The sequence below is a fragment of the Scatophagus argus genome, chromosome 14 (genome assembly GCF_020382885.2).
Source record: "Scatophagus argus isolate fScaArg1 chromosome 14, fScaArg1.pri, whole genome shotgun sequence".
NCBI lineage: Eukaryota > Metazoa > Chordata > Actinopteri > Scatophagidae > Scatophagus > Scatophagus argus.
The window spans coordinates 8282420-8308060 of NC_058506.1; the positions used below are offsets into that span (position 1 = coordinate 8282420).

At 39.0% G+C, this 25641-nt stretch overlaps 1 protein-coding gene across 1 annotated transcript; it reads left to right on the top strand.

The window, feature by feature from the left end:
• The first annotated feature begins 914 nt into the window (after positions 1-914).
• Positions 915-24559, top strand: LOC124070361 (androgen receptor-like). The gene is made up of 8 exons (XM_046410208.1): positions 915-2649; positions 8935-9086; positions 9311-9427; positions 14577-14855; positions 15384-15528; positions 19701-19831; positions 19969-20120; positions 20728-24559. Exons 1-8 carry the CDS (start codon positions 1493-1495, stop codon positions 20899-20901), a joined length of 2307 nt encoding a protein of 768 aa, XP_046266164.1. The 5' UTR covers positions 915-1492; the 3' UTR covers positions 20902-24559.
• Positions 24560-25641: the final 1082 nt, after the last annotated feature.

Below are 25641 nucleotides of genomic sequence, written 5' to 3' on the forward strand. Positions count from 1 at the left end.
TCTGAATTGAACTATAAGCAAGATATCATCCAAGTAGCCATCATCGTAAGAGAAGCTGAGACGGCTAAAAGTTTTCCGAGAACAGGAAAGGGGCACCACAATTTCCAAAAGCTTCCAGGTGCTCTCAAACACTTTCAAAAGTCTTTGAAAGGGTTCTCTTCAATAAACAGAGGCACTTTAAGCTCAGGAAGTCCTACAAAAACACTGAAGATGCCAGATCTGTCCATCCATGTCCAACCACAACGATGGAGTGGTGCAGTCAAGGCACACAAACATGTTGCATGACTGACAGTGATTTGTGATTGCTTGGCTGAATGATTTGGCTTTCCTGTATGTCTTAATCCCTCTCATTTCAGTTATCCAATATAAAGAAATGTGACTTATGTGGTTTGTGTAGTATTACAATTTACTATTGAGTTGAAATCATTGGATGATGTGACATGGAGACTACTTAAAGAAATCAAGATTATTTCATCAAAATATCAATATAATAGAAGACACAATAAATACCAATATAAAGGAGATGTGTCCTATTTGTCCAGTGTAAAAATATTATTTGGTACTGACTTGGAGTCACTTGACTTGGAAGCACAAAAAACAAACAAACAAACAAAAAACCCCACTAAAATCTGATAAAAAGAGGCATGCCTTGTCCAGTGTAGGAATACAGTTTTGGCAAACACACACACAAGTGTCCTGTACTAATTTGTAATCCCTGACTTGGGAGCTCATGAAAATGCAATTACTTTCTATTCAAACATTTATCAAAAATAAATTACATTAAATTTCACATTAGCAATAAAATTTGTTTGCTATATCGGTCCAAACAGTGTAGCCTACGTTTTTACTCATAATCGTTATTAAAATGAGCAGGTCAGCGCAAAACTATATAAATAACATAAAACTGGTTTGTATGAAACAGTAATTTATTGATAGTCCCTAAGTGAGGATAGAAGGTGGAAGGTGAACTACTAAGTCTGGGTCAAACTGACCCTGCTGGTAAACAGTGAACAGCACGTTGATAAAATACGATCCATACACCCTTTGAGACTGATAAATGCTTTAAAATAAACCCTGGAGACACAAAGTACTTTATAACATAAATGAGACGGTTTGATTGTGTATAGCCTACAATATGGCACGTTAATAATACACGTGAATTCACGTCTCTTTTTCGCTCAAGCAAAGTGCCAGATCTGATGATTTAACCATTCAACGCACTGCTTTTATTTCAGGGGGGGGGATATCGCTAGTCAGATAGGCTGCCTAAATCCTGTCCTGAATTCACTTGTAGTCAAACCGAAGTTGTGCGCCCCTGACTCTTGAGATCTCAGTTTAGGAGGAGTTTGTGACTCTTGAGCTCTCCTAGGACCTAAACGTTTTCCACAACGTGAGAGTTGGGTTGAACAGCAACAATTAGACTACTGGGACATGTAGACACTTTTGTCGTGCAAAGTTCTAGTCTCTCGGTCAAGTAAACACTTTCTGGGAAATGAGCCAAACTAGCCGACAGTTATCTTATAAAAAAAATTGGCCAGGGGTTGAGAAATTAAAGACAGACCGCGTTGTGAACGCTCTCAGCATGGCGCAAAACCCTGAGGAAAGTCGGATCTGTTTCACCAAAAACTCATCGGGAAACAGTTCCGGCAGGCTGAAAGAGACCGGCAACGCAGACCAGAGCACTTATGGATCCGGACACATCATTCCGCAAGCCTGTGACATGGAAAAACACTTCTGTCAAACAGCTGCTCCTCATGAGGAGTTGTTAAACGCTGGCTGTCGTGTGGGCGAGAGTCGCTCTTTTTCTGCCTGCGCCACAATCTCAGAAACAGCCAGGGAGCTCTGCAAAGCTGTGTCCGTGTCGCTGGGACTGACCACGGAGTCCAATGACACGAGCGACATGGACGCTGCTCTCCCCCCGTGCGCTGCACATGACCACATACGAAAGGAGTATTTGTTCGGAGTTGGAGCCGTGCCTCTGAACTGTCCCGGAGCCCGGGCTGCTGCCACCGAGTACAAGAGCCCCGACGAAGATGACCGACCTCCACACGACCAGAAGCAACAAGTGGAAATGTTTAAAAGTTCAGAGGCTGCTGCGCGTCTGCAGCACTTCACCTCCGCTCGGACTTCTGTAGATGAGCAAAACTTCACATTGTGCAAGGCTGATGACACAAGTTCAGAAGAGGTAGATCACCTGGACGCAGCGCGTGCTGCCTCTTGTCCTTATTCCCAATCCGCGCCAGGCAACTTGGCACACTTCGGCCAGGCTACGGAGAGGCCGTGCCGTGTCTACAACCCCCCCGATGAATCAAGAGACTTCGGGGAAGCCATGGAGAACAAGTTCGGTGGTTATCAGCCAGAGCAATACGGCATCAGAATCAAAACCGAGGAGCCCGGACCTGCCAGAGCGTTGTGGGGCAGCAATTACACCTTTAATGAGAAGTACAGCTCTCAGTTTTGGGATTCGCGGCAGTGCATGAACGCACCAAGCACAGGAGCCAACACCGCATTATGTAATCCATATGAGCGGAGCGTCGTGTGCCCCGACCAGTGGTACTCTGGCGGGATGCTGAGGCCGCCTTATCCCAGCTCCAACTATGTGAAGACTGAAGTCGGCGAATGGCTCGATGTCCCCTACAGTGACACCAGGTAAGCTGAAAGAATAATAATAATAATAATGATAATAATAATATTAATAATAATAATAATAATAACAACAATAAATGTGTCGTGTGATTAAAATGCCGCACGAATGTTTAGGGAGCTAAAAAGGTGACTTAAACGATAAAAAACTCTCTCCGAGCCCATGAAGACCACCGTGTGACCTTAAACTGACCCCAGACCTGAGTGTAAAAAAATCTGTCATCTGAGGAGTTTCTCCCACATGTATTAAGTATTTTTGGTCAAGTGTATATCGACGTTCTACAACAAAATGCAACACACATGAACAGATGCATTTAATCGAAGTGTTAAAATGTATTTCTTACCGTTTAATGTCTTTCTAAAGACAGCAAATGCCTTTATTCTACACTTTTTCAATTAGAAACCAAATGTGAAAAATCAACAGATGTTGTCAAACTCAAAAAAACATTCATTTTCACCACATTTTCTACTGCATAGACCGAAGTGTAAGTGAAGTGAAGTTACAATACATGAAGTGGGAAAGTTCAGTCCATAAAACTGAGGCTGTAGGTTAATGCGTTTTAGACATATTTGGGAATATATGTGGATAGTTCACATCCTTGACATTTTAAAGGCATGTGCGAGATGTAAGCTGACTACCGACTGTTTTTCTGTGTAAAATCATTAGCATGTTTTAAAAAGTTCCTTCAGATTATTTGAGAGTGGAAGCAAAATACATTTTCCTTTACATGTTCCTTTAATTTAAGTAATTCTCCATTATAAATCCATTATAAAGTTCTGCTTTATTAAGGTAAACACTTGAAGATGTTTTGCTCATCAGAGACTTCAAGTTTCATTTTTCATTTCAAACCTGTTTGGCCTCCATCAAACATGAAAAATTGAGTTTTCATTGTTTTGTCTGGTTCACCTGCGAACATGACGAGAAAAAGCGTGATTCTATTCTCAAACAGGACTACAACTATTTCCCAGTGCACCGGTGGAAAAATCCGTTCTCATCACTGAAATGCATTCTTTGTCTTGTCATATGTGGCTTTTCTTGTGAGCAAAGTTTTCTTGTAAGAAAATATCAAATCTTATTTGTTAGACTGATCTCACACTTTCAGACTGATGTGACTGTACACACACAACGAAATACCAGAAAGTCACATTGGGCTTGTGATATCCGTTTTTAAGTGGAGGCGGATCCTGATAGTTTCAATTATTAGAATTTTATAGGCATTTGATAATTTTACAAATGTTTCACTTGGTTTTTTTTGTTGTTGTTGTTCTTGTTTTTTTAGTGTTGTGTCCGTAAGTATTTCTTAAGGCATTAACGCTCGCATGGCAGCCACAAGGTACCGTGTGCACACCAAACAGAGGTGTCACGTAGCTGACTTCCTCTGACTGTCTGTGATTTCACTGGGCTGGCTGAGTGGTTGACAGCACTGACACCAGTGTCTCTGGCTATTTGACTTCAGTACACCGAGACCCTGCACCACTGTGGATGTACAGTAATAAACCAGAAACATCTAAGCCGGGAATATAAAGGAAGCAGAAATCAGCTGTTTTTACAATGTGAGCACAGTGCAGCCAGCTGCGAACACCCACAGGTGTAGGGTATAGGCTGACTTCATCTGCTTAAGAAGACATATACTCGGCCTAACAGCAAAATGTACGTGCTCGTGTCGTTTAATTATTGTGTTTATTTGTCTTTAATAAATATTTTGACTGTGGGCAGCAGGGAGAAACACGGAGCAATCTGTGACAGTGGTCCCCAGCCAGACCACAAATGGGGTTTTTGGAGGTTTTGTGATTTGCAGTTTAGAATTGTAGGTTGGCAGGATGTCCACACAAGAGCACAAGACCTTGGAGCGCTGGGAGATCCAGCTTCTCTTTTGCTTATCACCTCGAGTCCTGCGGCTTGTTCTGAGAGACAGGTTTATTGAATTAGCTGGACTATGTTTCTGAATGAAACCCAGAGCTGGTCTTTGATCCAACCGTGCTCCAGTTTTACTTAGCAAAGTTACCCAGAAATACGCATCGAGAGGTTTGCGTTTCCCTGACCTGAGTCTGACTTAGTCCCATCTGTGGTGTGCATGTACATATCATACGGCTGTTTTGATTTCGTTCCACATTTTTCCATTCAGAGTGTCTTTTAAATGACTGAAACACAGCTCATCACTGTACCCATCTTGGTGCATGATGTCGGCAGCATTATGCTGCTACAAGGACAGGGAGATGTTCAGCATAAACGAATGGAAGACAGCAACCCTCTGCATTTCAGCAGCTCCATTGTAAGATTCCTTTGGCAGTCGCCTCATGAGAGAAGTTGGCTGAAACAGGGATCTGGTAACTGTAGCTCAGTTTTTTTGCATTATTTTTTTTTTTAACACAAATAAACATAAATAAAAAAAGTGAATATATTTAACCTACTGCAAACATCCTCACCCCTCACTGTAGCTGCAGTGATCTGCTACTCATTTGCAACAGGCTGAACTCTGCTGAGCCTTTGTGTGTCTCAAATAGATAAATATCTTTTCTGCCATGAGTGAGCACCTGTTGCTTTGCCTCTTGTTTCGGCTGTTGAATTAAGCTCTGCTGAAAGAATTTGTGCCTCCATACCAAAAGTATGTAGTTCACTACGGTGTACGGTGCCATCGATGAAGACATCAGCGTGTTTTATACATTTGGGCCTCTTGTGGCAGTGAGCCAGTACAGCTGGCTGTAGCGTTAGTTAAATTCTGGGACTATGACTGACAGACCAGCAATAGCATGACAGATCTGTGGGCCACATTAGGCCATGTTAACTTTGAAATGTTAAAAATAGTTTTTAACTTTTGATAGTAAAGTTCAGTTCAGGGCAGTCAATAAATCAGATCCTCTTACAAAAAAAACAAAAAACCAAACAAACTAGAAAAGTCAGGTGTCTCTGTTTTGTGTGCTGTTAAGGGCCCATCTGATCATTTCATTCAGTCTTTTCACATGTAGATAGGCATATCTACTTGCAGATCTGTACATACTTGCCTACCCTGGCATGCTCTGTCCATGTCCTCATTGCACATGACCGTAGCCTTCCATGAGGCGAGGTGGATATATTACTCAAGCTGGTAGTGAGTGAGTCGCACAAGAATTGAAGGGAAAGTGCAGCTGAAATTTTGTTTCGCTGAGCCTCTAACCCTGTCTCTCAAAGCAGGCACCCAAAGCAGTGAGCGGTAATGGCCGGGGCTGGTGGTGGAGTGGGAGCTGAGCACTTTGTTAAGGAAAGCGGGTTTGTGATAATACTGGTGCACATACAGTTTGTGGGATGTGTTTGCAATTCCATGCTATCTCATGCTTGATCTGTATGTCTTGTGACCGGGGAGGACCTTCACGTCATTACCTCAGCCGTGAGTGAAAACAGATTTTACCTTGTGGATCAAACATATACAACACTATGCAAAGTTTCCAGAATGAAATGAGGCAAACAAAATTAAAATCAAAGCTGAGACACACTAAAGCAATTTTGTGTGGGGAATATGATATTTATATTTATCTGATCAGATATGCTGCGACCTAGAAAAATATTGTGAATGCACCAGTACTAAATGTAGAAATGTCCTTATACTCCGCTGCGTTTATCAAACAGCATTGTCCATATACAACTGCTTAAATTAGATTTTACTTAGCTTTATAGTTAGAAAACATTACAGTTACAATACAGTACATTATTAAAGATCATTCTTTTTCCTGGGTGGCTGTAAATATCCTTTGGGCGGGGTAGAGCACCACCTATTGTTCAGCCAAGCGAACCACTCTATACAGGGCCTCACAGTCCCGTTTGGTGCTGTTTAAGTACCAGACTGTGATTTTTCTCATCAGATTCTCATCTGAATCTCTTGATGGTGCTGAAGAGGACACTTGGAAATCACCCGAGCGTCTGAGGTAAAAGTTGCCTGACAGCAGTGGGTCAAGTCCTCTTTCCTTCAGTTGTTGTTGTCATTGGTGGTCAGGCCCTCCAGATTTGTGTCATCAGCAAACTTGATGATGGTGATTGAGGCGAAAGTGGCTACACGGTCTTGCCCTGAGGTGCTCTGGTGTTAAAGGTGAGCTTGGATGAGGTGTGTCCTCCCATCCTCACCGTCTGAGGTCTGTCCATCACAAAGTCATGAATCCTCATGCACACTGATGTGATTAAGCGCTGATCCTTGAGCTTTGTGACGAGCCAGGACGGAACTAAGGTGTTAATCAGTGAGCTGTAGCAGTGAGCCATAATCTCACAAGTTTCTTGGGTTGTGTGTGGGGGGGGGGGGGTGCCATTTCATCTCATGTTGATCGCTTAGGATGATATCCAGACAGATCTAATCTTTGACCAGCTATTCAGAGCATTTCATCAGTGGGGTGTGTCATTGGGCGTTCAGACAGGCTGGTCTAGTTTTCTTGGGCACAGGAGTGATAGTGGACTTCTTGAAGCATGTAGGTGTGGCACGCTGAGCCAGGGACAGGTTGAATATCATTGTAAACGCTGGCACCAGCTGTTCCACCCGCTGAGATCCCATGTGGTCCTGCCGCCTTATTGGTATTCACACACTTGAAATCCTTCCTGATGTCATGCTGAGAAGGTGTTTCAGCTGTTTTTGCTTGCTGGTTGCCGGTGCCCTCAAAATGAGCACAAAAATCGATCACTTGTTAAAGATGCATCAGCACCTGACAAGGAGGGAGGGGTGGACTGTTACTTTTTGCCACATACTTCTTAGATTGCCATCTTGGCTCTGTCGTTGCACTATCTACGTGCATTTAAAAACTGGTAAAATAAAAACTAAACTCTAAATTTTCAGACACCAGCCATTTAATAGGCCCTACTTTTGAAACTTCACCAGGATCTTGTTGTTGTTGTGTTCCACTTACAAGTGTATATGTATTATATGTAGAGCACAACCTCACATAGCAGTGTGCTGTATTCTCTGGGCCGAAGTGAAGCGTAAATGGGACAGTAGTTTATGCCTTTGCAAACCATGAATAATCCTGATAATATTTTTATTTTTCTAAAACTGAAAGGTAGCACCACCCCATTTTTTATACCAAGCCATAAAAGCAAGTTCCATGCTCTGTCAGTTTTTATTAGGCTGGTAAACTTGCCTGTGTATCCGCACAGTTAAAGTGGTATAGAAAATGATAAACTTACCATCATCCTTTTAAAACTTGTAAAGTTACTGTTTTCAAAAACAAGATTAGTTGTGGTTTCTGACAGTCTAAACGGTTGTCCCATTAAAATGCAATTAAGCATCATGAAAAGCTCCAGAAAGAAGCTGGAGGAATCGTATGTACATTTACAGTTATAGATAACAGGGAGTTTGAGTCTGGTTTGTATTCTTTTTTAAAAAAATAAAAACCCGACCCCTTCACGTGTAAATATTTCTAATCCAAAGTGTATTCTGCATCTGTTGCACTGGGGATTGTCTGTGACCACAGAGAGTTGGTAAAGTGATCTTGACGTGAATGTTTTTCACATTTCTTGTTGATGGATCTCAGACCATTTAGGAATTCTGTCATTATTCATCTTTCATTATTCAAGCTACATCACGTTGCATTCACCCTCTAACAGACTTCAGTTTTATAGTGTTATGAGCGAGGTCAGTCAAGATTAAAAGCTAGGTGTGTGGCATGAACTGCATTTCAGTTTCTCTGTGTGTCTGAATTCTTTTGTCCTCTAAGTGGAGGTTCTTCTGTTAAACTTCATCCTTGTCTCTTTTACACTCAACCTTGATATCTAAAGTTGCGCGTCACTGAGGCAACGTTATGTCTGAGTCTCTTCCAATATCTCACTGCTCAAGGCCGAAGCCGGGCTCCCATCGTGGCCCCTTACCCCCCAACCCCTTGGCCGTGGCGTTGGCGCTCAAATCCTTCCCACACCATCCTCAGACATCACACTCTCTCTCCTTAAATCGCTCACTGAGAGGCCTTGGCGTGGTTCTGGCCAATGAACAGTGACTGCTTTGTGGTTACATTTTGGACAGTATTTAACAGGTTAAAAGCACTTGTGGTCTTGTATGAGGTCAAGATTAAGCTTTATTTGTCCCAAACAGGCTGTTAGTCTCACAACATGGTGAAATCACACAGAAAAAAGAAATTGTAACAAAACAATTGTCACAAAACATCAAAACAATGAATAATAAGTGGCAGTGATCTAGTTGATACAAGTGAAACAACATCAACAAAGGGTTCTAACTGAAAATAAATGAGTGAATTTACCAACAGTCAAATATCAGTCACCTGCAGATGATCAACAACTTGTTTTTCCTGCATGAGTGTCCAGTTTCATATGTCTGACTGCAGGTTTGAGGCTGGCAGAGAGCACACATTCCCCATGGAGTTCTTCTTTCCACCACAAAGGACATGCCTGATCTGTTCAGACGAGGCATCTGGCTGTCATTACGGTGCTCTCACCTGTGGCAGCTGCAAGGTTTTCTTCAAAAGAGCTGCAGAAGGTAAATCTTATTGGGGGCAACTTGGATGCTGTGCTTGGTTCCTCGCACATTAACACCTGATTAAGAGGTTTTTTTCACCACTTTGATGCCACCGTTCAGCAGCTAAACCGGCAGCCTTTTATTTCAGTCAAAGCAAATATATTCTGTACATCCAACGTTCTAGATTTTCAATCATTCATCGCATTATTAATGAAAAGTAACCTCTGGTCTCTCTGTCCATGTAGGCAAACAGAAGTACCTGTGCGCAAGCAAAAATGACTGCACTATCGATAAGTTAAGAAGAAAGAACTGTCCGTCCTGTCGGCTGAGGAAGTGTTTTGAAGTCGGAATGACTCTTGGAGGTAGGCTGGATTAATGCAATAAAATCTGGTTAAAAAAGAAACGATTATTGTTTATTTTTATTGCTGTGGTTTATTATAGCGTCACTAACCACTGACTATTTTATTAATAATACTTAATAAGCAGTTGCATTTCACTGCAGACGTAGGATGTGTGCAATATGAATATGCATTTAAAATATACACATTTGTGCCGTATGTAATATAATAAATATTTGTGCACTACATACCAAATGAACAAAGCAGTCGACTGAGAAAGTGAAGTTCTAAAAGTGAAACTATTAATGGTTTTCCAAGACCAAGTACTTTATTCTCCCTGCACCGCACATCTTCGCTGGCTCTCTTCAATTGCAGCATCATCACAATAGGGGATGTTACTGATAATCAAGCCCCTGACTGAGCTGCCATGCAATTTAGACCTATTCCATTCACTTCTCCTTACTGTCACCCAGACCTGCTCGTCATATTAGGCTGTAAAGATTGACATGTAGTGGACTAATTTTAGTCCTGTGTTCAATTTTCACTCTCTTCCATTTTCTCATTCTGTTAACGGCGAAAATTGTACTGGAAGCACAAAGCTGACATGAGACATGTGAATTAAAGCTGCAGACATGCTGGCAATTTTGCCACCAGTCACTGACAAACTCATAGAGGGAAAATGTGATCTAATGCTGCGATTGTAAGTAAAAAGGCACACCTTCCCTAGTTGTGGCTAAAAAGAGCCTTCCTCCTCTTATGTTCTCATCCTAGACATGAATTTCATTCACAGTATTTCACATAAAAATTTACGACAATCATATGTGGAAGTGGAAGCAGAAAATTTTAACATTTGGTTTTAATATGCTCAGGTTTTTCACTCAAAATACAAAAAAAGCTCATGTTTCCTCTAATTGGATTTTGATTCATTTATTGGAAAATTGCAAATGGCTGTTCTATCAGTTAAATGATATATGTTGCATTTTTAGATCATATTATCTTATTGTAGCTTTGAAGGACTGAAGAAAAGCAAAGAGATCTGGAAATCTTGCATTTGTCGAGTTTATCATAAATTGCTTGAAGATTTGTTTTTTGTAATTTGAATTCCATATTATCCCTGGAATGTGAATTATACTCCCAAATAAAGGCTGAGCAGGGAGGCTCCTGCTGCCAAACCACATCTCTTTTTGCAGCAACATGAAGGGAGCACATCTGCACTTCAGCTTGTTACACTTCATCGATTTTATCATAGTGTCTATCACACTACAGCATTTTACAGTTCGGAACCTCAGCTCCTGATGGTTTGGAGCTGGACCATTTTTCAAAAGAAGCTTCTAGAATAACTTGTGCCTCTAACCCAAAGTGCACACAGAAACCACTTCAGCTACCATTCCACTGGCAAGTTAAAATTTAATTTGATGATTTTACAAAGCTGCCAATCTCCTCTGACTGCTTAGTGTAAAAAAAGGCAGTGCAGCCATGTAGGACTATTGTGGTATCATTCCAGTGCAGGTGTAAATCACTTATTCAAAAAATGTTTTATATTTCTAACCTAGTGAAGTCCATTTCATGAAATGATGAAATCTCTTGAATGAATGATCCCATCTCTTTGGAAGATAGTTTTATATGGGCTTGGTTTTAAACTCTTGTGATGAGCAGGCTCCATGAGACAAAAAGTAGTGCTGTTATGCCATGACTTACTTCCATTGCAGGGCATGGCTCCCAGATTGCTGTTTGGGTATTAGCTCACAACTAATTTTTAATTCAACCATCAGTCCTCAACATAGCAGCCCAAATGTTCTTTTCAACAGAAAATTCGTCTGGCTTCTCCTGCAGGATCCCTAAGTGTTCTCAAACCATTTAGGAGCTAAAGCACAGAACTCTGAGCGCTTTGCATTACAGCTCAGTCATATCTTGTTATAATGAAGTAATGCTATGGTACTCACGTCGGAGAAGCTGGAACCAGAGGACCTTTTTGTAATTTTTCTTAGAAAGTGCAACAACAATTAATCGATCATTAAAACAGTCGGCAACTGATCTTTTGTTGCTCACAAAACTCATCAATCGAGTAATCCTGTCAGCTTCAGTTTAATAACTGGTTGTTAATAGCAAGTCAGTTGATATTCTCCCAATAATAATGGAACAATGCTCATGTTAAATCTCAACATTTAGGTAGTAATAATAAGGGTTATATGAAGGGGGTATTTTGGTGAAAGAGAGGAACAGTGGGGTAAAAATAGATTAGTGGTATTAATTATCAGTAAATAATTCTGAAATTCCTCTTATTGATTGAGTAGCAGGAGAGTTTCGATTTTTCAGCCCTTATACATCATTATTACAAAGGAACTGCTAGGTGTTAGTTAGCAACAGCAAGGGGATGCAGTAGTTTTGCAGTTCTCAGATCTGAATCAAGGACATTTCATTGAAATTTACATGTGAGATTTTAACATCATTCCATTATTAGCCCAAATAGCATGTTACCTTTTATACAGAGCTCTGATGTAAAGTGCTGTCCTTTGTAGTCTTTCATTCATTGCAGCTCATAATTAATTTTATTTTTATTAGAAACCTTTGGGATTGTGGCTGATAGGTTAACTTGAGTTAACTAGAGGTTAACTAGACAACTAGAGCGTAAGGGGAAGATGTTTTTAAATGACAGGTGACCCTGTGGTAGCTTTTATTATTATTTTTCTCGTTTTCTCTCCCGTTCTGTCTGTCAGGCTGTCACACAGCCAGAAACACAACTCACATTAGTGAGCTAATGATGTAATGAAATCTACAAGCTGGGCACCAAAGCGGAATCCACAAAAGGCACACAGAAAGGCATTTCAACTGACTGAAAAGCTAGTTACAATAAAGATGGCTGTGATGATAATGATGATAGACAGGTAATGGCACAGAAAGAAGTGAACAAAAATCTAAGGACATTGAGCAGAAAATGCCCAATAAATTTTACATGTGCAACTTGTTTTGATTTGAGTGACAATGGCCTTGTAATGGGCAAGTCTGCAGATTATTCTCTGGACATCTGTTATAGCTGAAAATAATGTATGATACTGACACCACAGCTCAGCATGCTGGTCACTTGGAGTATAGTGGCTCTTTGTGCAGAAAGCTGGCAACATCTTGATTAATAAATTGTACCTCCGAATGTGAATCTGTGAGCGTAACGAAGAGCACGCTTGAACTCACCGGATGAATATCAACCCTCTGTTTATATTGGCTTCAACTCAAGCATGGTGATCTTAAGGTTAGCTCAACCCAACGTGTTTACACTGCACTCTGCAAACACCAGATAGCTGCCTGTGCCACAGCTGAGAATCCCAAGGAAGGATTTTTAATTTACCATTTTCACTGAAATGTTTGTTATTGGATCAGATATGGAAGTGTGTGACTCACAAATTATCCTTCTTATACAATTTGCAATTTGCTTTCACCCCTGCTACTTTTGAGAGAGACTTAAGTTGTGTCTATAACTGGCAATTCAATATTTATCCAACTGAACTGAAAAGCCAGGCTCCAGTTTTAATGAGACATTTTCTACACAGGAGCAGCAAAGAAGCAATTGCATGACAATTACCAGTTAGTTTTTATGTTCAGTCAACACTGATAAAAATGGATTAAAGTGTAATCACCTTAATTAATATGTCTCCACATATAAAGACCTGGAGTTTTTTACCTCTTACAGCTAAAACTTCAGTTGCTAAACTAATTGGGTGAGTTCTATTTTAAATATATTTATGCATATCCCTCTCTAATGCATTTAAACTTAACTGAACTACACAAGTGTCTGTTCTTCAGTGCACACAGCACGCAGTCACCATTTCTATTTGTCTGTCACTCAGTCTCCAGCACAGGTGCCAGTCTGAAATAACAGACTGAGCTGAAGTTCAGCCGTTTGGTCTCTAGTGGAACTAAAACAGTCCTTTATTGAATGTAGTAATTGCTAAACAACCTAATACGTTGTCCAGCTGCTTAGTAGAATTTAATATTTCCATTCTGATTGCATTGCTCCTTATTGTACATGACAGTCTGCTCCACTGAATCAAGGACCCACTCCCTTTTAGTTTGTAAGTGCAGGCTGTCATATGGAGCAGCTGCCTCAGGACGTTCAGCGTTTGCGGAGGAAGAAATTGCAAATATAGATGGACTGATGGGGGACCTTTTTAAAAATCTTTTTTTAACCTACAATATTTTTTGTTGACATTTTTCTGTCTCTGATTTAGTGAGCGGTATAGTTCAAGCATATCCTCAACATCCCGTAAAACCTTCTATGGAAAAAAAAAAGTAATAATGGGGGAGGGAAAATCATTTATATATCATCATTACCAGCAAGCTCATGCACATGATGACCGCAGGTCTTTCCACCAGATGAGGCTCATCTGTTCAGAGAGTTATCTTTCAAATGGAATACAATTCAATATCTTCAGAGCTATTAGAAGACCAGTCTATTGGCTGGCTAAAACTGATTTCCCTTAAAAGGTTTTTATGACCCACAGGTGTAGTATGAGACATTTCTAGCAGATGATTTAAATGTAGAATTGTATTAATTATAAGCACAGTCATGTTTGCTGCACAAGTTTACTCTAATGTTCCAAAGACAAAGCAGTTACCCATGGTGTGTGTGCCATATGTTCAGATTGTGTTATTTAGAAATAAGTGACCTGCAAGGATATCATTCATTAATTTTTAATCAAGAGTTTTGTGCTGATAAATACAGTATTTGTACAAGTATCTGTGATTGTGATTATTTTTTTTGAATGGGAAACTCATCTCTGAAGCATCATCTTTTCATTTTGCGTATCACATTTAGAAGTGTAGTAGTGTAGAGTAGTACAAGATTTTAAAATCAAAGAAATTCATGGCTCCAGTCACAGGTCTTTAGAGAAAGAAAGCAGTCAGTCAAAATCAATCAGATGCATCACACCTGGACTGATGGGATTAAACTGAGCTGAGAGCTGATTTTTACCTCTTTATTCTCTTTTATATGGTGTGCAAAGATTATGAATTGACTGTAATGTCATGCAGAATCACTGAATATTGAATACCAGGCATGCATGTTAAATGGTTATGTGACAGAATACTTTTTTACTGCACCAATTAAATAACATTAACTGTCATAGCTGTAGTGTTTTTACAAATTAAGTGATTTTCAGCATCTTGCTTTTGTTTGTAGCACGTAAACTAAAGAAGATCGGACAGCAGAAAAACCCTGAAGAGGATCATTCTGTTCAGGACTCCTTAGAGGTTGTCCAGAATATCTCTCCTAAATCAGGCCTGAACTTCAACTCTCAAGTGGTCTTCCTCAACATCCTGGAGTCCATTGAGCCTGAGGTGGTGAATGCAGGACACGACTATGGCCAACCAGACTCAGCTGCTACGCTGCTCACCAGCCTCAACGAGCTGGGAGAGAGACAGCTGGTCAAAGTGGTCAAATGGGCAAAAGGATTGCCAGGTAAGAGTTAAAGTTTTTTATGTTATTTATTTTTATGGGCCGGGCAGTTATGTCTTCATTTCAAAAAGGGAGTCATAAATGTGTTAAAATAAAAGTTATAAATGTGACAACAGATGCTACAAAGTGAGACCTCATTAAGTGATTTTTTGGCCACTTGGGGGCAATGAAAACAGTGTCCAGATATTTTAAGAGATGCCTGGTTCATGTATACTTTAAAAATCAGTGGGGCTTGAAAAGATTCTTGGCCAATCAAGGATTCCACAAATTGTTTTACTTTTTTTTTTTCTTGAGAAATGATCATCCATAGAGACAAAGAGCCCTCCCAGACCCCCAGATGGAGTGGGAGGCAGACTAATTCAAAACTACGGCAGAAAGGACAATGTGCTCCCACACTATATTCAAAATGGCTTCTTCCATACTCCAAACATTTTGAACGGAGTATCACTTTACATAAGAAATCTGTGATTAACTAAGTACAAAATATGCTGTGTTGTGACATATTTCATGATATTGAATCTTTATCTGTAGGTTTTAGAAACCTCCATGTGGATGATCAAATGACTATCATTCAACATTCATGGATGGGGGTGATGGTTTTCGCCCTGGGATGGCGGTCCTATAAGAACGTCAACAGCAGAATGCTTTACTTTGCCCCGGATCTCGTGTTCAATGAGTATGTACAATTCTAAATTCTTCAATTCAGTTATGTTCTATAAAATAATTTTATCAAGGGGTGACTACCATGCTGTGTTCCTCATTATATGCAGAGGTCACCCCCCCCCCACCCTCCAGTGTGTAAGCTGGTGCTGTCGTACGTAACAGACACTCCAGTTTCTTTTCATCATTCTCTCATTTTCTTTCCTGCTCATGCACAAACACAAAGACAGAATTTTAGAAATGTAGAAGTAGAAATGATGGCAGGATTTTAGGACCCTGTTCATCCAATTTCCTCCTTAGGTGTTCTTTTGTTGCTGTGATATTACAAGTGAGGGACATTAGTTTGCAGCATTCAAACTCTTACAAATGGCGAATGAAACTGACAGACTGACTGATAGATCTGATCTTATCACTCATGACAGACAACAACAATGATGAGCCCCGTCTGAGTGATAGAGAGGAATATTATTGGACTTAAATGTATGTATTTTGCCTTCTTTAAAACATCTAAGTGATGTACTGATTTGTAAATATATCAATTTCATATATTTTCAGTACTGGGTTTAGACTTAGGAGGTAAGTACTTTTAAATACTGTTCATAGAAGGTTTTAATATTGATTGAGATACAAATGAGACTCACAGACTATGACCAGGTTTTGATAGGCCAGACATATCATGTGTTAACATGATTTGGTCAACATCTGTTCATGCTGCATATCACAGTTAGTCGTAATGGTCCAGTTGTTCAGTAATACACCCTGAAGTGTGTTAAAAGACCAAAAAAAAAAGTCATGATAGATCTAGGTGTGTCACATTGAGAAGAAAATGACCCCAAAAAATGTTAGCCTGCATCATGATAAGAGTGCTTTAATTAAACTAACATTAACACATTCACAGCTGCCGGTTTTAATGCAAGCCACAGTACTAATATCTTTTAGTGTCTCTGTGGAGTCAAGAAGACAGAAAACCACAATAATAATTAATATTTATGAATGTAACTAGAGCGTGATGGTAGTAGCCTTGTAACTGGAAGATATTAGTTTGATCTTCACTAGCTGGGAAGTAAACCCAAGCTATTCAATTGAAGCTGCTCGGATTCCGGATGACCAAGAGCATTTGCTCACAGTAAACCTACACAGATTAAACAGAGCATAAAAAGTAGTTCTTCAAACTATCCAAGCAGGATATATGAGAATTAACTGAGGGTTTAACGTAGCAGAAGTTCAGCTATTTGCATTTAATTACACCTAGAATCTTGCTACCAGACAGCTCTAGGGCTGCTGTTCGGTCCACTAAACCCAGACTGTGTCACTTCATAAAGAAAGAAATCCATTAGCGTGTTATTTTCTTTTCTTTTTTGCTATCCTTACTGTCTTTGAATGTGACACCACAATCATAGTGCAAAATATCTGCAATTTTTTTGACAGACTACAGAAAAGAGAAACTGAAACAGAGTGTATGTGGCCTGGTAGGAAGCATCAATATGTTATATATCATCATCATTACTTATGTCTGCACAAATTCACTAAATTGATGTATTCACTTCTTCTCCTCTCGTTTCAGTGTTTCTCTTCCTGCTCAGATACAGCTGCAAGTCAGTACATTCTTTTAGTAAGACCTAGACTGTCTTTGGAAATACAAGCACCCAATACACATCAGCCTTAGAAAGTTGGAGGTTGAGCATTACAGCACAGGCCAACCTATCCTGATGTTAACCTCAATTTTGTAAATCATCATCACTGTTTTTTTTTGTTTTGTTTTTTTTCCAAACTCTAGAAAGTTTCCTCCACAGCAACACCAGAAATTATGATTGTGCAACTGTAATATTTTGCTAATAGATAAGATGATGAAATTTTGATTACAAGTCTTCTATGAAGCAGACTACAGTTATTGAATGTGTTTGCTGAATGCTGCACTGGATCAAGTAGCTCAACAGATTATGTTGATTTTTCTGGAAATGTAAAAATGCACGCTGACTGACACAGAACAGAAACTGCTTCTACACTGATTTAAACTCAAACTTTATTCATACTTGTCACAGCCAAATTAAGGTTGTGACTACAGGTAAAATTTTGATTGTTTCCCTCAGATTTTCAGTAACCTCTGCCAGAGCCAGCATCCACATGTCAGAAACTAAAGTTTGAGATCAGTTTGATTATCATTTATGCTTGGTGTGCTCAAGGTGTGGAGGATCAGTAATTCAGATGTTTAGGAGTGAAATGGGTTTGGTGGAGGTCCTAAATCAGAGAAGTGGATAATTCAAGCTATTTGAAAGAAATGTGAGCATAAATTGTTAATGGACTGAAGTGCTCCTTGTCATCTTTTAAATTCGCTGCTTGCGGTCTCCTGCCAAGTCAAGTCTGCCCTTTAAGAGGGTTAAAAACCCGGTCTTATCACTGTAATTGGCGACTGAAATAAGGAGTGAAATTTTCAGGCTTTTTCTTTGAAGGAAAGGCACAGGTATACTCCTACACCTCATCTGGATAAGGACCCAGCATAATAACATGAGGCATACAGTTTTCTGCTTTACTTTAATTGTTATAACAAGATAGGTTTCCATATGAAAGGACAGATCTGCGGTAAACTTTGTTTCATTATACAGCTCATGCAAAATTTGAATCTGCCAGGGTTGCACAGTTTTGCATGCAGATGCAGGTTGTCAAAGCAACAATTGAGCTGTTGATATAACTGACTTAAAACGGTAGTTTGGCATTTTGGGAAAGTTTTATTGCTAACAGTGAACTGAGACGACTGATTCTCATATCTATGCAGTAAATTTAAGGATACATCCAGGAGCCAGGTTGTTTACTGTAACATAAAGACTGGAAACAATGACTGTAAAATAGTGACTTCTTGTTTTCACACCTTGGTTTTGTACAGATCAAACAGACAAGATATAACATGATTTAACTAGTGTTTGTTGTTGTTCATTTGTTCAGTTCAGACAGAGCCAGGCTAATCACCTGCTGGCTCAGCCATATATTAATCACACATGAGAGTCGTGTCAGTTTTTTATCTGTCTTTGAGCGCAAAAGTTAACCACATTTCCCAAAGTGTTGAACTAACCATTTAATTAAAGGGACAGTTCACCTCCAAATAAAAAATACTTATTTTCCTTATTACCTGCAGTGCTGTTTATCCATCTAGATTATTCCGGTGTGAGTTTGAGATATCGGTTGTAGAGACGTCTGCCTTCTCTTCAGTATGATGAAACTGGATGGCACCATGGGGCTCAAATCATCAAAAAACACATAACAGAAATCATGACATAATTACTCAAAATAATCCATAGATTCATCCATTGCTGTGAACTGTTTCATGTCGGTTAGAAGGTCACATCAAGTCGGCTACATGGCATGTTAAAAGCAGCTACAGCAGCTCAGCGTAGTTCTTATCAGTTTATGGAGTTGAGTGCTAATTCACCAGAAACATCATTACCAATCACACTTTTCATCAAGTTTCTTTATTCTGTCGACTTTAAACAGAAACTGTGTAACTCTTGGATTGTGTCTGTGTTATACACTGGTCTGTGTATAATGTGTATTTATATAACTACATATCTGAAATCCTGCATCGACTTTTAGAGGCATAGAGAACATTCAGCTCTATTTCACTCTTATGTCATTACTCTTTCACATTATGCTTATTTCTGTGCTCCAGAATTGGTGAAATACCAGTATTGAAGTAATTCTTTAAGTATGTCATATTTCACCTTTATCTTCACAGCATGTTAGAAACTGTATTTTTCCTAATTCATAAGGCAGAATTGTTTCATATTGGAAGAGATGAAACACTTTCTCCCTCTCTGCTTCTCTCATGCTTGCTGAAATAACTGAAGATTATTCAGGCATAATGAACATGAAATATCCAATCTCCTGTTACAATATTAGAATGTAAATGAGTAAAACATTCTCATTGAACTTTAAAGCCAGCTGTAATGGAAGAAGTTATAGAGTGACCGAATTGTGTGTTTTTAACTACAGATGTCAAAGATCACACAGCAGAAATCTGTACTGTTTGAAAGATTATTCACTGTCATTGCACCTTTAATAGATATGGATCTAACCTCTGACATTATACATTTCAGAATAAATGTCCCAGGTGTAAAGCAATTTGGCCTTCAGCTGTAGTGATTTGAACATTTCCATTATCTCACATTTCGCCTTCTGATCTTTATTCGTCTGCAGGCATCGGATGCACATATCCACCATGTATGAGCACTGCATACGGATGAGACATCTTTCACAGGAGTTCCTTCTGCTGCAGATCACTCAGGAAGAGTTCCTCTGCATGAAGGCCTTGCTGCTCTTCAGCATTCGTAAGTACTGTCCTTTTCTAGAGAGCATCAAAAGGTCAAAACAACCTTACTTTCTCCAAGTAGAAGACAGGCAGTAGAGCAAGTGAGAAATTTAACTGCTGAGCATGCAGTCAAAACTGTTTGTGTGTTTTCACCAGTTCCAGTTGAGGGTCTGAAGAGTCAGAAGTACTTTGATGAATTGCGTCTCACCTACATCAACGAACTCGATCGTCTCATCAACTATCGGATGCCCGCCAATTGTTCCCAGAGGTTCTACCAACTCACCCGACTCCTGGACTCTCTCCAGATGGTGAGATTCGCTGCCTCCAATGACTTCAGGTTGTTGCATGCACACACATATTCCTTCTCCACAACAGAAGGGAAATTATAATATAATTGGTAGGGAAATTATAATATAATTTCCCTTCTGTTGTGGGGACGGAATATATGTGTGCATGCAACAACCTGAAGTCAATATATAATTACATGTAAGCATTCGTGAAAGCTGAACACATCTAAACATGCTGGCGTTTTATGAGCAGCAGGGAAAGCAGTCTAAAGCAGAAGAGAGTTGTAATTGTACTAATTTGCTTAAAACATTTTTTGGCAGTACATGCAATTAAGTCACAGGGGATGCTGTGCTTTAAATAGCACACTGCAGAATCTCATACCTTAAAATCTAGCCTTGAGATCTAATATTAGCATATAAAAAAAGCTTATTTAGATATTCAGTTTATTATGATTAGCAGCCCTCCAATGCTCTCATTTTTTGGCAATGCCAATGGCTTAAGGGAAGAGCTAATTGGATGTCTAGGTCTAAGTTGGGTGTCTCTTATTAATATTTATTTTTTCCTGAGTCATTGTCAAAACATTGTAAATCTAATTCAGAATTTATTTGTGTGTTTCCTCTGTTTCAGACAGTAAAGAAGCTCCATAAGTTTACATTTGAACTTTTTGTCAAGGCTCAGTCGCTCCCCACCAAGGTCAGCTTTCCAGAGATGATTGGAGAAATAATCTCAGTACATGTACCAAAGATCCTGAATGGTTTGGCTAAACCCATTTTGTTTCATGAGTATAAGGATTTTTTTTAAATCAAGAAGTGACTCATCTTTGCTGCCTCCGTAAACTTTAACAGAGGGACTGTCTCCCAAAATCTTCAGTCTAATAGCTCTTAGACCTGTCCTGGAATCATTTTTTCCCTTTTAGCCATAATTGAGATAGTTTGTTGAGAACTATTAAAGCTTTTACCTGAGGCACTGCAAAACATCATCTGCTGACAGCTCTGCTGTTTCTGAGAGCAGAGTTTGTTTTCACCTGGAGCAGAGATACTACTTTACATACGCAGTAAGTCTGTAAATCATGATTACATCAACATAAAAGTAGCAGGGTTAACAACACACACACTCACACGTGACCTTCATTATACATACACTTGACGAAGTGTTCACGATAACAAAAAGATAAAACAACCAACTGCCCAAAGATGAGAACTGGATCACAGAAAGATACACCTACTTTTTTCCATCAACTTACCAAAATCTGTTTATTTAAGTGCTGCCTTCAGGTGCACCCATGAAGTTCCTTCTGGTAAAATTGAGAGTGGTAAATGCAGCTTAGGAGACATTTAAGTGCTTAAGTGCCTTAAAATCAGAACTGTAGATCTCAGATTGTTTTTTTTTTGTTTGTTTGTTTGTTTGTTTGTTTGTTTTTTAATTTTCATAATTTAACTTTAACATCAGTTTTATGAAGCTTTCTAATGAATGGGCAAAATCTGGAAATTCCTGACATTCAAGAGTGGCTTTGCTTTGCATAAAATATTACAATGACAGTCAGTGTAGGAGTGGTAAACAAGCAGTTGAACTGTAAAAGTTTGACCTGATGTGCTACATTATACTTTGTGTATAGTTAACCTGAATTATAATGAAACTGAGTGGAGTGCTAGTTATGGAAATCTGACTATGTAATAATTAAACAGATAACTGTTACTGCAGGGGTCACAGAAGATTTGCTCTCAGTTGTGTTTTCTGCCTCTTTGAGGCGCAGATTTGCTGCACAGCCAACTGAAGTGTTTCTCAAGGCAATCGAAGGCAGCTGTAATATATTTGCTTTTCACTATTTGATTATCTGACAATAAAAAAAAATGTATGGACCATACTGTATTCATCCAGTATTTGGACAAGTGTTGTATTTGGTAGCAAGCATACAAACAAAACCTCACTTTGAGTGTTAAGAAGAATATCTGATCTGGTCTTTACTATTTGTTTTTGAGTACTTCTGACATACCATACATGATCAGTAGTACTGTACTGAAAGTAAAGAATAATGCAAAATCTCAGCTAAGAGATTATCACAAGAGAAATGAACTGAGTTCTATACTATAAAACTGTAAACAGTAGTCAATGAAGCACATTGCAGCCATCTCCAAAACACACTGCATGTTTATTGTCGCTCTGCACTTGGCACCTTTTCTCATCACATTGACAGCAAATCTGTAGAGCTTTTTTTCTCAATGTTACTAATTTTACAGTGTTAACTTATAAATATGTAGTGAGTAAACCTGTTAAAGACGATACCTGATATGGGTAAAGTTTGAGAAAATAGCTTGTGAAGAAATATTGATACTTTATTACACTACAGCTTCAAAGTTATTAATAATTAAATAATAAGATAAGACTTAACAGTTCAATCCAAGCAAGGCAACTTTAGTGAGCTAACAGTAACTTATATTTTTACGTCTTGCACCAAGTCTGAATAATAAATACATTTCAATTAAAATGATGAAATTTTAAAGAAATTGCAGCAGAAATAAGCCAGACTACGTCTGTTTAGACGTGGTGCTTTTAGAAAGTATCAAACTACACTCTGGATTATTTTTGTAAAAGCAAAGCAAAGCAAGGGCATATGACTAATTATATGAGCTAGAAGCAAAAGATTAATTGATAAATCTACAACTGAGTCCTCTGCTATATTGGAAAGTGCAGCTCTGTACACATCCACTGTCCCCAACCTGGTGTTGACAGTTTTGTGCTGTGGGCGGTGGGTTGCAGCAGTGGGGACTGATAGACTTGCAGGGAAACAAGAACGAAAGCATGGCAATACAGGAAAATACAGAACGAGGACTTGATTCAGAGTCACAGAGATCTTAAGCTTGGGCAGTAATGTTCCAGCAGGACAATAAACAGAAACTTAATGTCAACTCAAAACTGGAAGGGCTTCAGATGTTAAAGTGTTAAAGTCCTTGACTGGCCCTGCCAAACCTCAGAGATGAAAGCAAAGAAAAAAATCTGTGGAATGCCTTGAAGATAGCCGATCACGGACATCTGAATAAAGCCGTTAAAGCAGCAATTAATTAAGATGAATACATTTGTTAAATTTGAAAATAAATAAATAAATAAATAAAGCGAGAGGCATTTTTTGCATACAGCTTGGACTACATGGTGCAGAGTGTATATGAAACAGCATCTCTCAGTAAATTAAGTAGAATTGTAGCAAATCAATGTGTTTTTCACTATACTAACAAAGACAAAACTTTAACTATAACTCTGTAAACTCACCACTTTTTAACAATTCGGCATCTCTTTTACCAGCTCGTAGATGCATGCATCATGTGTTTGTATAACCGTATGTAAGTTTTAGCTTCACAGAAAGCAATGCATAGACATCCATGTATTCCTCCGAGTACCTTTTTTAGTGTATACTGACTGATAATGTCACCATTGGTCAATGCATGCTGTCAGAGCGCATGATAGCATTTTGTTGTGCAGTGTTAAGTGATAAGTTGATCATAACAGTCAGGTTCACATTAACCGATTTGTTTGTATGTGACTCTTTGATAAACTTCAGTGGAATGTTTAGGGTACTTTATCTGCATAAATGAATGTCTCCATCTTTACTATGTTATATCTGCTATGTTAAAATAAACAAGGGAGAAGAGGGAATCCAGTAGCTATGGGCAAATACAGGTGATACATGAGACATGAGCCCAACAAAACAGCTTAAATTATAGCCCTGACACGTCAGTGAGTGTCTGCTGTCATTTTAGAAAGCAACAGTTCAGAGTTAAGTTGAAATTCCACAAAAGTTTAATTAATTACATAAGTACCCAAATTATGAGTACAGTATTTGCATGTGCAAAAACAGTAAAATGATTCAGACTATAGGTATTGTAATGAAGCACATGATGCTTAAGTTATGCAAAAATTCAGAAAAAGACGTTAAACAAGCCATCTTACATTTCCTGAATGCACTATATTCTAAGACTGTTGTTACACAGTTAATATTTTACTCTTTATCCTTGAAATTAACATTGGGTCTGTAATGTTGTAGGGTTTTTTTTTTGCTTTGTTTAGTTGTTTTTTGTAATGGTGTTTAGCTTTATTACATATTACACATGAAGGCATTACCTGTGCCTGATAATCGCACACCTCAATGAGCCACATAGATGCCCATGTACATTTTTAATTGTAATATGATTTAATCACTTTAGGCTGCTGTGTTTGTATTATGTCAGTTGACAATAGCTGGTATGTGCCCAGTGTACTGCATATTAACTTGGTTCTTTGTACATGCTACAGTAAGTGTATATATTGATTAGTTTACTGTCTGTTTTGGTGTCCAAACACTCGACTTTTAAAGTCATCTCTTGTATGATTTATACCTTTTGTGGCCTGTGTTTTTCAATATGTGTGTTTTTCAAAGGTGTAAAGCTGCATCATCTTTTAAAGGCAATTAAAATAATTCAGACTCTGAGGACAGTGTTAGACTTTTTTTTTTTTAAACCTTACAAATTAAAAAGTGGTCTTTCATCACCTTAACTCTAAATACAGGATAAGTCTTTGATGAAAAAATAATATACGCTGACAGCAACTCACTCTGACTCACACTCATATAAACTGCATGACAAGCTGGGTGGAGAGAAACTCTCAGATCAGAGAGAAAGTTACCATACACAGTTGGCAAGTGTGATTCTGCTATCCAAAAAAAATGATTTAGCAAGTATCAGGTGGGGCATTCCCGAAGTAAAGTAGCAGAAGAATGCTTCAGCACTAAATACATGTTTAATTCAGTTTAGACATCTCAAACAGCGTGTCTGCTTCAGCGAGAACACGCATGCTTTTGTTCTGGTGTATGTGCTCCCTGTTAGAGAGTCTCACACTTCGCTGCATATTAATTTACTAAAGCTCAAGGTCATATGAATTGGCATGAAATCAGTGAGGGAATTTCCATCCACATCCATCCACATCCGGTCCTTGATGTGGGCCGATCAACCGGCAAGTCCGGTGCTGAGGCCAGTACAGTAGTTTTTAGTTGGTAGATTTAAGTTGGTAGATTTAAATGTGGAATGAAAAGGGCCGCAGAGAGGAGGCAAGGCTCCGGCTGGCAGTGAAGGTTGGAATGTGGTGGGAGGAGTGGATAGGGAAAAAAAAAATAATACAATGTTGACTGAAAACAGGTTTTTAAAGCAGATGAAGGTTTCACAACTATACGGAACTACTGAGTACATAATACTAGGAACGGCCGTGTTCCCCTTTTCATTTGGAAGGGTTTAGGTTGAAAAGTTTAATGTTTTAACAGTTTAACTTAAGTGGTATTCTGAAATTGTGTTTATTTCCTGCTGAAACTAAATATTTTAAGAAATAAATAATCGCCAAATCTCATGGAGACACATGAATAATTTTGCTCCTCAGGCAGGATTGATTTTCACGGTTTGCTAAAGGCTGCAGCAAATCAGACAGGAGAAAAGACTTTATTTTATTGCTATCAGCTAAGCTAAAAGAACAACCACATGTTTCGTGTGAGCAATCTACTCACTGAAAAATGGCAAGTTACCA